Raw genomic sequence first — 18,293 nt, 5'->3', positions numbered from 1 at the left:
CATTCTAAAGGAGATCAGCCCTGGGTGTTCTTTGGAATGAATGATGCTACAGCTGAAACTCCAGTACTTTGGCCACCTCATGCGAAGAGTTGACTCATTGGAAAAGACTCTGATGCTGGGAGGGATTGGGGGCAGGAGGAGAAGCGGACGACAGAGGATGAGATGGCTGGATGGCATCACCGACTCAGTGGACGTGAGTTTGAGTGAACTCCGGGAGATGGTGATGGACAGGGAGGCCTGGCCTGCTGCAATTCATGGGGTCGCAAAGAGTCGGACATGACTGAGTGATTGAACTGAACTGAACTGAATATCACCAAAACTACCATTTAATAGAAAAATCTGTAATCACTTTTTACAATCCAGATGCATATCAGAATTATCTTGAAATTTTTTGAAAAATGCAAATGTTCAAGTATTGCTTTTTTTCTCCAAAGTTCCAGATATGTTTCTATTGAGCAGTCATGTTCAAAAACAACTGGACTATATGGTGATCTTTTATTTTTATCTAGTTTGTTTCACTTTTTCTATTTCATATTCAATGCTACCATTTCATTTAGTTTATGTTTTCCAATTTTTGTTGCAACAAGCAACAAAGGTTTACTGTATAGCACAGGGACCTACAGTCAATATCTTGTAATAACCTATAATGGAAAATAATCTGAAAAATAATATATGCATATAAATGAATCACCTTCCTGTGTACCTAAAACATTGTTAAGTACTATACTTCAATAAAATATATATATATATTAAGAAAAAAATGAAAGAAAGAGAAAGAAAGGAAAAACTGAAGAATCGGAATCAAGCTCCTATATTTAGCTTCTGCCTGAAATGCCCTGAGTTGTATATAATGAGCAGTCCTTTAAAGAGCCCGGGTGTAGGTCAATAAGTGCTAAACTGCTCAAATTGCTTCTAGATCTTTTAAAGCACCATAAAACAATAGTGTCCTATAATTTATAACTGTACTTCTGCTACTCATCAAAGCAGTAAAATCCATTGAAAGATATTTAAAAATCATTGTTTACATAACAGACAACAACAACAAAAAATCAAATATATCTCAATGGCCAGTTTGCAATTCCTGAGAAACAGAGAAACAATTAACCAAGAATCCATGTTGTACTAGGAACGTCAGTGAGAGAGAAGACAGAAAGTGAAAGTTGCATCTGACTCTTTGGGACCCCATGGACTCTACAGTCCATGGAATTCTCCAGGCCAGAATACTGGAGTAGGCAGCCTTTCCCTCCTCCAGGGGATCTTCCCAACCCAGGAACTGAACCGGAGTCTCCTGCATTGCAGGCAGATTCTTCACCAACTGAGCTATCAGTTGGTAAAGAGAAAACAGAGTAGGATTCTCATTTCCAGTGTGAAAAGAACTTAAGCCTGTGAAGACATTACAAGTTTCCAAGTTTGTATCGTGTATGCAAGCGAGCTAAGTTGCTTCAGTCGTGTCCAGCTCTTTGCGACCCCATGGACTGTAGCCTGCCAGGTTGCTCTGTCCATGGGATTCTCCAGGCAAGAATACTGGAGGGGGTTGCCACTTCATACTCCCGGGGATGTTCCTGATCCAGGGATCAAACCCATACCCTCCTGCATTTCAGGAGGGTTCTTTACCATTAGTGCCACCTGTAAGCCAGTTTCCAAGTCTATCTGATGCAAAGATACTTATCCACACACCAACAGGGGTACATACCAAAACACAATTCTGTAACATCTTGCCGCTGAAAACCCGGCAGTGACTCCTCAGTGTCCACAGAATCGTGTGGCTCGCATGACCTGGATTCTGCCTAGCTCTTTATTCGGTCTCGTGCCACACCCTGCCTCACATGTAGTTCCCAACATACATCTATTTCCCTTAGTTTTTGTGATGATATGCTTCATGTCTTTCATTCCACGTCATTATCAATCTCCTTTGCTGCCTCCATCTATACTTGAACTCTAAATTTTGAAATGCTCAAACCTGATTCTATACCCTCTACAGTTTGTCAATCGCAAGAGCTAGTTCAATTCTATGGCTTTAAACATCATGAATGTTAAAATGATTTCCAAATGTGTATCTCTAATCTTCACCTTTACTCTAAATTCCAAATTCCTCATTCTACATGGCATGTCAATCCCTGCTACCTTCAATCCCCAAACAACTCCTCTCTAGTCATCCTCATCTCAGTAAATGGTACCATTAGATTCCTAGCTGCTAAAGCGAAAAACCTAAGAGACATGTTTCTTTCTTTTCCTCTAATCCCCTATTTACTTCTAACGCATCAGAAGACCTTGGTTCTAACTCTAAAATGCATCATCACTTTCTCTGGTTCTCTCCATCTCCTCTGCTATTCCATGGTACAAGCTTAGATAATCCTTTGTACACAAACTGGAACATCCTACTAACTCTCTGCTACTATTGTCTCCCTCCAATCCATTCTCCACAAAGCAGCCAGAGTAATCACTTCAAAATGCAATCCACATTTATCTTCTCATTACTTAAATCCCTCTAAAATTTTTCTACTACTCTCAGAAAAGAACTTGAACTCCCTAGGATTGTCTGAAAGTCCCTTCCTAATCTGGCTCTTGCCTACCTCTCCAATTTCACTCAAGCCACTTTTTCCTTGAATAATATGGCTTTCTTGATAACTAAGTTTCTTGACAATATTTATACCTATCTCACTTCCTTAAGTATGTCAAGGTCCTCTACCTTAAGATTAACAGTGTATCCTTAAGTATATCAAGGTCCTCTACCTTAATATTAACTGTGTATCCACTGTTCCATCTGCCCTCTAAATCTCGGAATGGTTGCCTCCTTACCCTGCAGGTCCCAGTGCAAACAGACGTCATCTGTCTGATACGGTCTCCAGGATCACCACCCTGAGAAACATCGCGCAGCTGGGCACGCTCATCCTCTTACTAATCTAGCTCCTCATGTTCCTTTCTTCCTCTCCGTCTCTATCTCTCTCACATGCACACACAACACACACTTACACATGAATGCAGATTTCAGTAACACAGAGCAACCATACTTGCAATCGCAGTGCCTAGCACAATGCCTGCAATATATCAGGAGATCTGTAGTCTGTCCGACTCTTGGCGACCCCATGGACTGCAGCACGCCAGGCCTCCCTGTTCATCGCCAACTCCCAGAGCTTGCTCAGACTCATGTCCATTGAACCGGTGATGCCATCCAACCATCTCATCCTCTGTCGTCCCCTTCTCCTGCCTTCAGTCTATAGTAAGTATTTGTCAAATAAATGCCTCCATGATTTAGCTAACTGCCACAGTTCATAATGCTATTCTTTCTTTAGTTACTTCCTTCTACAAGACAAGTACACTATTTTATTTGCCTTTAAACCCTCTTTATACCTTTAAGCCTACCATATAAAAGTTTATAATTCATTCTACCATGAAGGTATATTATTTCTTTCACCTCTAATCTATCTTGTAATTTTCAACCTATCCTGTAAGAAGAATACATAAAAGTTTGTATCTATTTTGAATTATTTCTCCTCTTTCCTCCAAACATAACTAAGATCACCTATAACATGTTCTACAAATTGTGGCTTGTTTATTCTACGTTCTAGCCTTCTGGATACAGTTTTTATGAATCTTTAACCACCTTTTTATCTTTGTCTCTAATTATGAGCTCTTCCATCATGTGTGTGTGTGTGTGTGTGTGTGTGTGTGTGTGTGTACTCCTAGTTCAGCACTAACTTCATATTTAAGCATCATAAAAGTACAACCTTGGAAGTAACAGCATGAACTATTTAAGTTTAGTCTTATTCTAATAAGCCACATCATAAAAGGTCACAAATACTTCCAAAAACAATATATATTGTGGTTACTGTTTCATTACAACAACAAACATTGAGTCCAATCATAAGCAGACTAATTTTATAGACTTCCTTATAATATTATAATTATATGATATTTGCAGTCACATAATATTACATGATTTAATCATTCCAGTACAGTTAAAAAAATAATAAATTACTTTGTGATTCTTACCTCTGGCTTCCGTTCTTGTAGCTTACTATATTGTAAATTTGCATTACCTATCTCTTCCACAGACTGGGGCATAATTGTTAAGACTTCCATAGCCTCGGTAACGAATGTGTCAATTTCATGTAAATGAGCTGAAAAGGAAACATTGAAATATAAGAAATGTTATTATCATCAAAAAAATGCAATTACATAATTTCTAAACCATGTAATGTTAGAAGTAATCACTATATGAAATACAGTAAGTCCTAAGTTGTCATTTGCTTTCATAAAGAAAAATTCAAAGTATAGAATAAGCAAAAATTTTCTTCTCATGAAATTGTAATTGCTTTATATAACATTTAAAAATTTTTAGAAGAAAGTGAAAATGTATTTACTCACTCTTAGTAAGTTTTACTATAAGTTGGCAACTTTTTCAGTCTTTTAAATAATATGCTAGAACATATTTCAGTTTAAATGAAAAAAGAAACACTGATATTTTGGAAAATAGTACAGGCATTCCTCATTTTATTGTGCTTTGTAAATATTGCATTTTTTATGAATTGAAGGTCTGTGGCCACCCTGCATGGAGCAAGTTTATCAGTGCCATTTTTCCAACAGCATTTGCTTGCTTCAAGTCTCTGTGTCACATATTGGTAATTCTCCCAATATTTCAAACTTTTTCATATTGTTACATTTGCTATGGTGATCTTTAATCAGTGATCTTTGATGTTACTATTAATTGTTTTAGAGTACCATGAACCACACTCACATAAGACAGCAAACTTAATTGATAAGTGTTGTATATATTCAGACTGTTCCACCTCTCTAATTCCCTCAGACACAAAAATATTAAAATTGGGTCAATTAATGGCCTCTTAAGTGTTCAAATTAAAGAGTGACACATCGCTCACTTTAAATCAAAAGCTAGAAATGATTAAGTTTAGTGAGGAAGGTATATCTAACGATGAGATAGGCCAAAAACTAGGCCTCTTGCACCAAACAGTTAGCCAAGGAAAAGATCTTAAGGGAAATTAAATGTACTACTCCAGTGACTACACAAATGATAACAACGTGAAACAACATTATTGTTGATCCAAAGAAAGCGCTAGTGCGGGCAGAAGACGAAACCAGCCATCAGCCCCTTATGCCAAAGCCTGATTCACAGTGCGGCCCACCCCCCTTCAGCTCTATAAAGGCTGAGAGGCGAGGGAGCTGCAGAGGAAAAGCTTAAGCCAACACAGGTTGCTTCATGAGATTAAAGAAAGAAGCCATCTCCGTAACATGAAAAGTGCAAGATGAAGCAGTAAGTACTGATGGAGGAGCTGCAGCAAGGTACCCAGATAATCTAGCTAAGATAGTTAATGAAGCCTGCTCCACTGAACAGCAGACTTTGAAGGCAGATGAAGCAGCCTTCGATTAGAAGACATCATCAAGGACTTTCATAGCTAGAGAGGAGAAGTCAATGCCTGTATTCAAAAGACAGGCTGACTCTCTTGTTAGAGGCTAATGCAGATAAGTAGACACCAATGCTCGTTTACCATTCCAAAACTCCTACTACCCTTCAGAATTAAGTTGAATCTATTCTGCCTGTGCTCTTGAAATAGAACAACAAAGGCTGATGCAAAAAAAACACACACACACACACAAAGCCTGACAACAGCACATCTGTTTACAACATAATTTACTGAATATTTTAATCCCATTGCTAAGACTTACTACTCAGAAAAAAAAGATTCTTTTCAGAATCCACCAGCTCACTGACAATGCACCTGGTCACCCACAAGCTCTGATGGAGATGTACAACAAGATTCATGTTGTTTTCATGCCTGCTGACACAACATCCATTCTGCAGTCCATGGATCAGTAAGTAATTTGAACATTCAAGTCTTATTATTTAAGAAATACATTTCATAAGGCTACAGCTGCCACAGATACTGATTCCTCTGATGGGTCTGAGATAAGTAAATTGAAAATCTTCTGAAAAGGATTCACCATTCTAGATGCCATTTAAAACATTCATGATTCATGGGAGGAAGTCAAAACCTCAGTGTTACAAGGAGTTTGGAAGAAGCTGATTGCAATCCTCCTGGATGATTCTTAGAGCTTCAAGCCTTAAGTGGCAGAAGTAACTAAAGATGTGGTTTAAAAAATAGCAAGACACCTATAACTAGAGGTGAAACCTAAAGATGTGAATGAATTGCTGCAGTCTCATGATAAAACTTTCACAAATGAGGAGTTGCTTCTAATGGATGAGCAGAGAAGTGGTCACTTGTAATTTTGAGACTTTGGTCCTGCTGAAGATGCTACGAAGATTGCTGAAATGACAACAAAGGACTTAGAATATTACATAACTCAGTCAGTGAAGCAGCGGAGGGTTTGAGGAGACTGACATCAATTCTGAAAGAAGTACTACAGTGGGAAAATACCATCCAACAGCACTGAAAGCTACAGAGGCACTGTGCATGGAGGGAAGAGTCAATCAACGCAGCACACTTGACTGTTCTTACTTTAAGAAACTGCCATGGCCACTTCGACCTTCAGTAACGCTACCCTGATCAGTCAACAGCCATCAACATCAAGGGAAGACTCTCCAACAGCAAAAACATCATGACACACTGAAGACTCACCTGATGGCTAGCATTTTTAGCAATGAAGCATTGTTCAGCTAACGCATGTATATTGTTTATTTGCACACAATGCTTACTGCACAGTTAAGAGACTGCAGTACATGTAAACATAACTTATACATGCACTGGAAAACCAAAAAAGTTCACCTGACTCTGTCACAATAATCCCTTTACTGCGGTGGTCTGGAAATAAACCTGCAATATTTCTGAGGCATGCCTGGAGTCCTTCGAAAAGGTAAGGACAAATACATTATACTAGAATTACCCCCTTTCTCAGTGAAATATGCAACAAACTGATACTAGCTCACACTGCAAATAACAGAAAAAAGTCTTCAATTTTTAGACCTCATGGAGTTTCCTACTTTACTAAAATTATCATCTTAAGCTGATTTTTATTTCATACAATTCTCTAGATTGCTTTTTATTTTAATCATCACTGAGACTCATATTCATAACTAAAAACAATTAACAAGTGTATTTACCCTGGATGGACTTCTTCAAAGAAAGAACAAGCACGTCAAATAACTTCTGGATGAAATCATCAATCACAGTCTTCACAGGGTTACAATTAATATTTAAGCAATCTACCTTGACAGCACTGAAAAATGCCAAAGGACATATTTTGACATGAAAAAGGCTAAGTGGAGGAAAAGAGTGTCATTATGATCTTGTGTAATACACCCAAAATTATCATTGTGATCCTTAAGCACGTTTAGATTTTAACAAAAATGCCTTACACATACTCATACATAATAGCTTTTCATTTAACAATGGTTCTGTTATAATACTACAGTTTTTAATAATCCAATGTATCATATTTTAAAAAGTAGCACATTATAAAATACTAAAGTATCAACATGAATATATTCAAATTTTTAAATGTTTTACTTGTCACAGTATGTAACGTACTTATTTAAAGATTTATAAAATAAATTATTATCCTGGACTCAAAGCACAAACAACGATAGGAGAAATAAAACAAACAGAGAAAGTGAAGATAGATTATGAATACACTAAAGCAATAAAACCATTTTAGACCTAATTCACAAAAATTGAATAAATTATTAATTCAGATGTTCAATCATATGGGCAGAAAACTCTCAGTACTGTTGGTCAGAGTATAAAATCATACAATTTTTGCAAAGGGAAATTTAGCAATATTTAACAAATAGTTTTAAAACAGGTATATTCTTTTATCTTAGTAACTCAATTTTTTGAATTTATCCTAAGATTTTCAGACTCCAAGATTTACCTACAGCTATCTTGTCAAGGTATTAAATACAGTCAAAAATTAGAAATAAACTAAATACAGGAATGGCTAAATAAGTTATTATATATCCATATAATTTAAAATTATATTTTTGAGGACCAGGTAATAACATAGCAAAATACTAATGATTAGTGTTAAATAAAAATAACAGGTTATAGTATGATCCAAATTTTGTAAGCAGATGTATGAATATGTCTAAAACATCAAACACTAACAGTAACTGTCATTGTGTTTTTTATATTTTAAAAAATTTATAAAACAAATTACTATTTTAATAATCAGAAAAATGCATGTATTTTTAAGAACACTAATTCTTTGCATGGTACTCTGGATGCAAATTATAACACTGACAAATATTATTAGAAATTGAACCAGACTCATTCATCTAAGTAAAACCTCGTATTTATCTTAAATTACATAAAGTTTAAAAATATCTGGAGACTGAGGAAAAAGTTATTTAGAAAGGCCCTTTTTAAAACATAGAACCAGGTGATATTCTTAGAAAGCAAGTTATAAGTGTTAAATACAATTTCATTATAAAAGTACAATTTTCTCTTACAAAGTTTTACTTATTTATTTCAGTCACCCATTAACTGGAGAGGTTTAAATGCCAACACACAAGAGGCAATTTGTCTTATATTAATACATGAAGTTATATGATTTTTGAAATTCTAACATAAAATTTCAAAATTTCTAATATTCTAATATTTCAAGTATTTCTAATATTTGATATATGAAAATCTTGGTAAACCTGAAAAAATTATACCAGATTTTTAGTAATGAATTAACACATAAAGTAATATGATTATACCAGAGTAGTACTCACTGAATCTTGTGGACAAGACTAATGTTCACCTTTTCAATTGAAAATATTAATAACATGCAAATAAGGTCTCATTTAGCCATAGATAGAATGGGATAAACATAGATAGCTTACCCAAAAAGTATATCCTTACTAGCATATCTGAAATACATCATTAGAATATGGCTTATCTAATCTTATAGCATATTTCCCAAAATACCCATAATATAAATATTTGTGCGTTTATGTATGTGTCCACTCACTTAGATGAATACATGTTAATTTACCAGCAAGAAAGAGAAAAGATGAAATATGGCACGGAGGACAGGCATCCTTTTTGTTTTGTTTAGCTTTGGCAGGGATGGATAAACAGGAGAGCTGTCTATAGAAAGGAACAAACAGTAGTAGCGATCTTGAACAGTCAGGTGACAGACAGCATAGTCATACTAGATGGGCAAGAAAGTGCTCAAAAAGAGTATCCACAGAGAAGAGAAACATCACAATGGCATTATCTTTTCCTTACTTCAAACTAACATCAATGACACTATCATTATCCCAGTCATCCAAACTCAAGCCTTCAAATCATTTGCCTCTTCTCTATTCCTCATCCTTTATCTGCCTTCGAAAATAAGACATCTTGGGGCATCCCTGGTGGTTAAGAATCTTGGGGCTTCACAGAGGTTAGGAATCTGCCTTGCAATGAAGAGACGTGCGTTCAATCCCCGGTCCAGGAACTAAGATGCCACAGATGGCAGAGTAACTAAGATTCTATGCTTCTATGAAGATCCTGCATGCTGCAACTAAGACCACACTGTGAAATAAAAGAAAGACCTCTTGTGAGAGTCGCTCAGTCGTGTCCGACTCTGTGACCCCATGGACTATACAGTCCAGGGAATTCTCCAAGCCAGAATAGTGGAGTGAGTAGCCGTTCCCTCCTCCGGGAAGACCTCTTAACACCTCAGAATATTTCCTCCTCCTTATTTGGAATACCAACAACTAAATTCAATTAATTAGTCCTAGTCTTCAGGATGAAGACAGGCCAACCTCGCTTCCTCCAGGACCTCTTGATTCCACCATACGACTCTTTATTACCAGACTAACATTCCTAATGTATAGCTTTGGTACTGACACACTTCTCTTTAGAAAGCTTCAACAACTAATCGCTCTAACATAAATAAAATCCAAATCACCTGTTTTACAATTTAAGACTCTCCCAAATCTGTTCTTTATCTACTACTTTCCAGAAATATTTCTTCTAGTCCCTAGCAAAAAATTAACTCTAATCAAACTGGGTTTCCCTGGTAGTTTAGCTGGTAAAGAATCCGCCTGCAATGTGGAAGACCTGGGTTTGATCCCTGGGTTGGGAAGATCCCCTGGAGGAGGACATGGCAACCCACTCCAGTATTCTTGCCTGGAGAATCTCCATGGACAGAGGAGTCTGGTGGGCTACAGTCCATGGGGTCTCAAAGAGTAGGGCACGACTAAGCGACTAACTTTCTTTCACTTTTCATGTAGTATTAATAGTAACAATTAATAACAACTAACACTGACAATTTACCTTCTAATTTATATGCAAATTACTCACTTAATCTTCAAAACACTGAAATAAATGATATAGCTGTAACTATTTTAAAGTTGAGGAAACTGAGGTTAACAGGGTCTAAGTAATTGTCAAAGTCATGCAGCTAGTAAGAACCATCTAACTCCAGAGCCCACTCTCTCAACCTCTCCATGTACTTGACTTTATCATCAAATACACTTGTCTTATTGTACTACTGGAGAGCAAACTATTTCATCTCAGGAACACTGTCATCTTTCTACTTTCATAGGACAAGGTTTCACATACTGGAAATGATCAGCAAATATTTATTGAAAGAATAAACAAATGGCCACCTCATGCGAAGAGTTGACTCATTGGAAAAGACCCTGATGCTGGGAGGGATTGGGGGCAGAAGGAGAAGGGGACGACAGAGGATGAGATGGCTGGATGGCATTGCTGACTTGATGGACGTGAGTCTGAGTGAACTCCGGGGGTTGGTGATGGACAGGGAGGCCTGGCGTGCTGCGATTCATGGGGTCGCAAAGAGTCAGACACGACTGAGCGACTGATCTGATCTGATCTGTTATTACCCTTTATAGGTAATATATGTACAACTCAACAAGGCCCTTCTTTCCTAGAGCTCATTGCATTGAGTGGTCCCACTGATATGAATTTCAGAGAGTAAGGAGGATATTCTGGGTTATGAAATGCCCCTCAGAGGGTTTTCTCCGCATTTAGGGCACTACCTAGATGCAGCACTGTTTTGTGTGCTTCCCGGGGCATTCTGAAAGCCAGAGCCATACAAAATTAAGGTCAAATATCCCCTGGTATGCTCCCTCCAGTAGCTTCTCACAGTTCTTAGACTGTGCCCGGGCACATCAAACGTTAGATCTGAGAGAAGCCTCCTCCCCAGTCTATTCTATCCAACTAGGTCTCAGCCAGCAGAACCTCTAGAAGAGGTTCTCTTAGTCTCAGCAGTGCTCTACTCAGATGAATCTCAAGCATTATAGCTGAGCTCTGGAGAAGGTAAGACAATAACTTGTCTTCAGTACCACTAAGTGAAGAGTACCCATCTATACCCTTGGTAAAAACTGCTACTATGTTAAATATTACTTTAACTTCTTTAACTTCTGTATTATACCTTGGAAGCCGTTCTACTTCTTTTCCTTTTATTTTCAGTGCTTTAAAATTTTTCTCCCAATCATGTACCGTAGAAAGATGCTTTTCCACTAGAGCTTCCATATCAACTTGCCCAATTACAATCCACTCCTATTTAAATGAAAAACATATTATTTTAAAAATTAGAGCTAATAAATGAAGATTTAAAAGATTAGAGTCCAAATATCAAGAACAATAAAAAGAGGCAAAAGAGAAGTTTCAGGTAAATTTCAACTTAAGTTATGTACATATAATCATTACCATAAAGCCTAAAAAATGAACAGGGAAAATATATATATATATATAAAAATGCAGTAATCATAAAACTTTTTTGAAGAGATTGCAAAAAAACTTTTCTTTACATTCTCAAGTTTGATGTATACAAAGGCAAAACCACTTCTACCAAGCCAAGAGCTACTATAGGTTACAAATCTGACATTGTCCAGATTCAATTAATTCTAGAAAAACAAAATGCAGAAGCACTGCAGTGGCAGTTAAGAAATTTACTGAATTCTCAGTCACTCCTCAGGATCAATAAAATGAACTAATAAATATAATAAATATAAATTAGAGTTTATTTCTGAAGAGTTAGTATGATGCACCCATAGCTCAGTTCGTAAAGAATCTGCATGCAATGCAGGAGACCCAGTTTGATTCCTGGGTTGGGAAGATCCGCTGGAGAAGGGATAGGCTACCCACTCCAGTATTCTTGGGCCTCCTCAGCAGCTCAGTTAAAGAATCCGCCTGCAATGTGGGAGACCTGGGTTCGATTTCTGGGTTGGGAAGATCCCCTGGAGAAGGGAACGGCTACCCACTCCAGTATTCAGGCCTGGAGAACTCCATGGACTGTATAGTTTGCAAAGAGTCGAACATACTGAGCAACTTTCACTTTCACATTTATCTACACAAAAGTAAGAAATTAAATCATGTCAATTTCATTAATGTAGAAGGCTTCCCTCCATGGCATATTCTCAATCCAAAGAATGAAGAAAAGGATAAATGTTTCTATATATTTTCCTGAAAGGAACTAAAAATGACACAAGAGAGTCATATCAAATTCCAAGTTGATTCAAAAGAAGAAAAGAAAGAAAAAGTAGTTTCTCAATCTTCAAATAGTCAAATTTGTAGCATAAATCTAGATTTTAACAGAATCCTCAACTTTGGCCCTCTGGTTTGCACATTTTTATTTTATGCCACACAATATCAACTACTGAGTTGTACATTTAATACTAATTCAATCAGATGAATATTATAATAGGACAATTTCATGTCCCATACCTTATGCTGATGTAAAACAGCTGACAATCTCCTAAACAGATCTTCTGCTTTGCTGAAAATAGTCAGAAATCCACTTGCATTTCTATCAATCATAATAGAAAAAATAGATTCATCTCCTGCTTCACCCACTCCCTTAAACTGATTAGGAATGCTGATGAATCTCTTCATTTCTCTATAATATTTAGCTCGAATTTCTTCAAAAGGAGGCTTGAATTGCAACCGTCCTTGTCTGAAAGCAAATAAATAACCTTAAAATATAAATTACTGAAAAATTATATACTGAAAACTAAATTGGGTTTTAAAAACCTTACTTGTATATTAAATCTATATTTATTTCTGGCAGATTCTCATTAAGTGCTTCTAAGCCCATCTGATACTGATGCTCCAGAGCTTTGTACACTTGATGATTCCAGTGCTGTTTCCACGCATGCATGTCACTTGCTTGAAACCCCTAGTAAATTATAGTCATATTTTTTATTTAATAATTAGGTGGTAGAATGGGTTTTCATTTAATGCTTTTATATAACATTTGGTAAAATTATAAGCAAAAAATCCCTCATCTTAAATATCTTAAACATATATTAATTGCTACTTGTATATCTAAAGTCAAATATGAAAATCTCTAATCTTTGTGCTCATAAATAATATACAAAAGACCAGCAAAATTTTAAAAATCAAGTTACTAGTAAATGAATTTTATGTGTGGACTTTATTTTATGATCCTATAAAAACAACAGTAATAACAGAAACCATATCTTAAAATTTCTTAGCCCTTTTTCAAAATTCCCATCAAATATAACTCTTCTATTCCCTTCCCACTCCCTAAATAATCCATTGCACATTAAAAACATGGTAACTTTAAAATATGAGAATGCTCAGAATACTTTACATACTTTTTCTGCTTCCATATAACCATAAACATATAAATTCTAATACTTAAATTTTTATTTATTTTTTAAAGTTTGAACCGAAAAATATATGTAAATGTTTAAAACACCTACCTCATATACCACTAACATCTCAAGGTAGATTCTGTGTTAACTACTTTTACACAGATCATCTAATATCAAAATATATGTGGAAATGACATTTTACTGAAATATAACAAAAAACAATTCTGAAACAGAGTTATTTCAGTAATTTGACTTCTGCCTACACTTAACTTTGTCACAACAGACATCACCTTTTAAAAGAAAACTAATGAATGATAGATATTTAAGCACGAAGTCAGAAAAACTGTTTACAGAGTCTAAATTGAGGGATTTGGCATTCCGTAAGACAAACAAAACTTGTACTTTTACTTGTAAATGTGCTGCTAATTTATGGTCTTTATACATAATTCAGTTAAATTCTAAATTTATGAGCAATTCATTAGCAAAGATTTACAGATAACCTTTATGAACTTTTCATCAATTCATATATTCAAATTCTGAAAATTTCATATTTCAGAGTGTAGACATAAAGTAAAACACACTTTACCTGAGCCTCTACACTTGCTAAGCCAGTTCTCAATTCTTGTAATCCATCTTTCCACCGCTGTTGCTGCCGAAGCAAATCAATGTTCATAAGAACTACCACCTGTAAAAAATTAGAACACAAAAATTTCAATAGAAAAACTTGACAGGCACCACCTTACCCAAGTGATCAAAATTAACTCAACCTATAATAACACATATCAATATCTGATCAATGTACTGAGAAAGGCAAAATATCACTTTTGTGGTATTCCTATTAAAACCATATAATCTCAATCTAAAAATGAGAAGGCATCATATAGAATCAAGTCAACAGACAAAATAATTGATCAGTACTCATCAAAAGTATCAAGGTCATGAAACACAAGATAAGACTCAGGGAGAAGAAACTATGGAACCTTAAAATGTAAATACAAGGTGGGATCTGGGATTGGACCCTTGAAAAGAAAAAGGACTTCAATGAAAAAGTTTTAAAATTCGAAACAGTTTATTTCCTAGTTTTGATAAACATACTATGGTTACATAAGTTGTTGACAATAGGGGAAGTTGGGTGAAGGACAACTGTGAACTCTTTATTTGCAACTTTAAGTCTCAAATTATTCCCAAATAAGAAGTTATTTAAAAGTATATCCAAATTACTTTTTAAATAATACTATTCATAGCTTATTAAATTTTATAAATAAAATATACCTTTTCACAAAATGTAGTGTGCCACTTTCTCAGTTTCCTATTTTCAGTGGCAAGTCGTTCAGCAGCATTTTGGAGTTTTTGGATGTAGCCTTCTAATTCTTTAGGATTATCCCAAGTAATGTGTGACTTTCCCCCACTTCCTGCTTTTGAATTCTAAGGTACAACAAATGACAGTGTTCAAATATAGTTCTTTTTTTTGAAAAGATTCAATATTCTACGTCATTAGTACAACTGTCCTTAACACTAACCTGCAATAAAAGAGCACACAGTAGTTTTTCCATTTTATAAACGATAAGGCATTCTGGGCAGGATTGAGCAGCTCCGTTCCTTCCAAGTTGTCCCTCTTACAGCTAAAAAACCCAGACATAACACACCAAACAAGCACAGGAAGACTAAAAGATAGAAATAAGGAGGTGGACAGCCTAGAAACATCGGGAATTAAGGACAACACACCAGGATTTCCTTAGTGTGTCCCATATATCCCAGACAGGATGCTGGAGAAGTCTACAACCTGGAACCACCCCCAGAGGCAGACAGAAAAAGGCTCCAGAAGAAGCCTGTTCCCTCTAGCCACAGGACCAGGAAAACAGTGGCTGAATGAAAAAAAAAACCTTTTTATGATATACACCCTACTCCTGGTGGGCTACAATCCATGGGGTCCCAAAGAGTCAGACACAACTGAGCGACTAAGCACACACACACACCCCCTACTCCAACCCAACAGAGTAGAAACCCAGCCACTTCTGCAGTTTCAGGGGACCAGAAGAGGCGCTTCTCCTCCATCCCCTGCTAGGTCAGTGGCGCCTGACAGAGGCGGGGCAGCCACCTTCACCAGCCTGCAACAGAGCATGTGCACCAGCCCTCCGCATCCTCCCACCAGGTCCCAGAGCTCAGCGGGGAGCAGGGCGGATCCTCTTCATGGAGGCAATAAGACACCGCCAACTGGCATCCTGCTTTGGTGGGAAGTCGTCAGTGGGGCAAAAGGGGACACTAGACTTCCACTGCACCCAGCTAAAAAGGAAGCAGTGTGAGGCAGTGCTCCACTTTTGTCAGGATGGCATCTGCAGACACAAGCAGAAATTTAATATATACACTCACCCTGTCCTCCAGCTATACTTCACTGTGTCAGAGAGGAAGAGTCACTTAGAAAGGAATGAAAATAGCAGCAGATTTCTTAGCTGAAACCCTGAGGGACAAGAGGAAGTGGAACGACACTTTCAAGTTCGATGCATGAAGCAGGACACTCAAAGCCGCGCTCTGGGAAAACCCTGAGCGGTGGAGAAGGGAGGACGTGGACTGGGGGTCAGGATGGGGGAAACGTGCACCCGTGGCTGAGTCATGTTGATGTACAGCAAAAATCACAATATTGTAAAGTAATTATCCTCCAATTAAAATTAATTAATTAAAAAATAATAAATGATAGAATGTGGAAAGACAAGTGCTAAGAAAACCCTGCCTCCGGAAAACAGGAAATGCCTTAGGATTGTAGGTCCGTGGCCTCATTACAAATGACCAAAAGTTTAATTATGAAAAACATACTGTAATGTACTAATTGCTGCTTATACTATAAGGATATATGAATAGATTAGAACAGCAATTCTGGAAAGGTTTTTTTTTTAAATGTAGCATCTGAATAGTCAGTTGGGGGTAGTGTTTGAACATCTGTGTTCTGAGTTCAAGTCCTATACATTCTGCTTGCTAGCTGCATGAGTGAGCTTGTAATTGAACCTCTTAAAGGCATGGGTTTCATGTATGAAACAGAAATGATGAGGATATGATGAAATTATAACATATACCAAAAAAATCTATAAATGTATGTATCCATATCTGTGTATGCATGTATATTCATACAAATAAAGGACTATCTAATAATTGAGTTATTTTATACAAATCATTTAGCACAGTATGTACTCCATAAATGTTTGCCAGTATTACTCATGTGTGTTTGATTCTGATTTATTTTAATATGTTAACTACGTCTTAGTATCTAAATTTAAAAAAAAAAAAACTCAAAAAATAGTGCTAAAAGAAAACAACTGTCAGTTGTGAACTTTACACTTGCTGAAAACATCCTTCAAAAATGAGGGAAAATAAAAACATTCTCAAAGGAAAACTAAGAGAATTTGTCACCAGCAAACCTACTCAAGGTATGGCTAAAGACAGTTTTCTCAATAAGAAGAAAATGATTTTTTAAAAAAGCATAGAACTTCAGAAAGGAAAAGAGAATGTTAGGATGCAGAAAATGCAAATAAAAAAATAAACTATCCTTCTTCTCATAAATTTCTTATTGATATTTGATGACTGAAGCAAACTCCATCTGATACAGTGTTCTTTGTGTATAGAGGATACTAAATAATTAAGATGAAATAAGTGAATGGAGTAAAGAGACCTAACTACAAGCAAAGTTTCTACACTTCACTCGAACTGACAAATGGTAAGACCAAGAAAGTCTCTGCCATACAGTAACCTTCAATAAATAGCTGATGAATGGTGAAACTAAACAACTATAATATTCAACAGAATATGCAGTGAATCCATTCAAAGATTTACTGAGCAATTACATACACTACTTGGTGTTGTACTGACAGAGTATAAAAGTAAATAAATTAGAATCCCTAGAGTGAGTGGCAAGGGGAGTACAAGGAACTTTAGCGTTCCTTTTCCTCCCATCTCAGTTTTTGTCCCCTACTGTGTCTCATTTAACATATGCTAATTATAATTATTTCGCCCTCATGGAAAACAGCCTCGTACTGGCTTGCATAACTCAATGAAGTTATAAGCCATGCTATGCATGGCCACTCAAGATGGATGTATCATACTGAAGAGTTCTGACAAAATGTGGTCCACCTGAGGAAGAAATGGCAAACCACTCCAGTATTCTTGCCAGGAGAAGCCCATGAATAGTATGAAAAGGCAAAAAGATAGGACACCAGAAGATGAGAACCCCCAAGCTGGAAGGTATCCACACTGCTACTGAGGAAGCGTGGAGGACAGTTACTAATAGCTCCAGAAAGAATGAAGAGGCTGGGCCAATGCAGAAATACGCTTAGTTGAGGATGTGTCTGGTGGTGAAAGTAAAGTCCAATGTTATAAAGAATAATATTGAATAGGAACCCGGAATGTTAGGCCCACAAGTCAAGGTAAATTAGACGTGGTCAAATGGGAGATGGCAAGACTGAACATTGACATCTTAGGAATCAGTGAAGTAAAATGGACAGGCACAGGCAAATTTAATTCAGATGAACATTATACCTAATGCTGCGGGTAAGAATGCCTTAGAAGAAATGAAGTAGCCCTCAATAGTTAACAATAAAGTCTGATGCATTATTTGGGTGCAACCTCAAGAAGAAAAGAATGATCTCAGTTCATTTCCAAGGCAAACTATTCAACATCACAGTAATCCAAATCTATCTCCCAACCACTGATGCCAAAGAAGCTCAAGTTGACCAGTTCTATGAAGAACAACACCTTGTAGAACTAATGA

The 18,293-nt window shown here is 36.6% G+C and overlaps 1 protein-coding gene across 4 annotated transcripts in view; it reads right to left on the bottom strand.

Annotated features, from left to right (window-relative positions):
* Positions 1–18,293, bottom strand: part of DYNC2H1 (dynein cytoplasmic 2 heavy chain 1) — a 393,951-nt gene that overhangs the window by 344,411 nt on the left and 31,247 nt on the right. For 3 of the 4 annotated variants that reach the window (XM_027563956.1, XM_027563957.1, XM_027563958.1), the window contains exons 14-20: positions 14,810–14,962; positions 14,124–14,222; positions 12,956–13,095; positions 12,645–12,873; positions 11,350–11,477; positions 7,079–7,194; positions 3,994–4,121 (exon numbers count right to left, since the gene is read on the bottom strand). In XM_027563956.1, coding sequence (XP_027419757.1) covers positions 3,994–4,121; positions 7,079–7,194; positions 11,350–11,477; positions 12,645–12,873; positions 12,956–13,095; positions 14,124–14,222; positions 14,810–14,962 — 993 coding nt within the window. Of the gene's footprint in view, positions 1–3,993; positions 4,122–7,078; positions 7,195–11,349; positions 11,478–12,644; positions 12,874–12,955; positions 13,096–14,123; positions 14,223–14,809; positions 14,963–15,057; positions 15,314–18,293 lie in introns of those variants that run through there. The other variant, XM_027563959.1, reaches the window with a different exon arrangement.

Source organism: Bos indicus x Bos taurus, chromosome 15, assembly GCF_003369695.1.
Source record: "Bos indicus x Bos taurus breed Angus x Brahman F1 hybrid chromosome 15, Bos_hybrid_MaternalHap_v2.0, whole genome shotgun sequence".
Classification (NCBI taxonomy): Eukaryota; Metazoa; Chordata; class Mammalia; order Artiodactyla; family Bovidae; genus Bos; species Bos indicus x Bos taurus.
The sequence above is the reverse complement of the archived record's forward strand: the minus strand, read 5'-3'. Positions and strand labels throughout refer to the sequence as shown.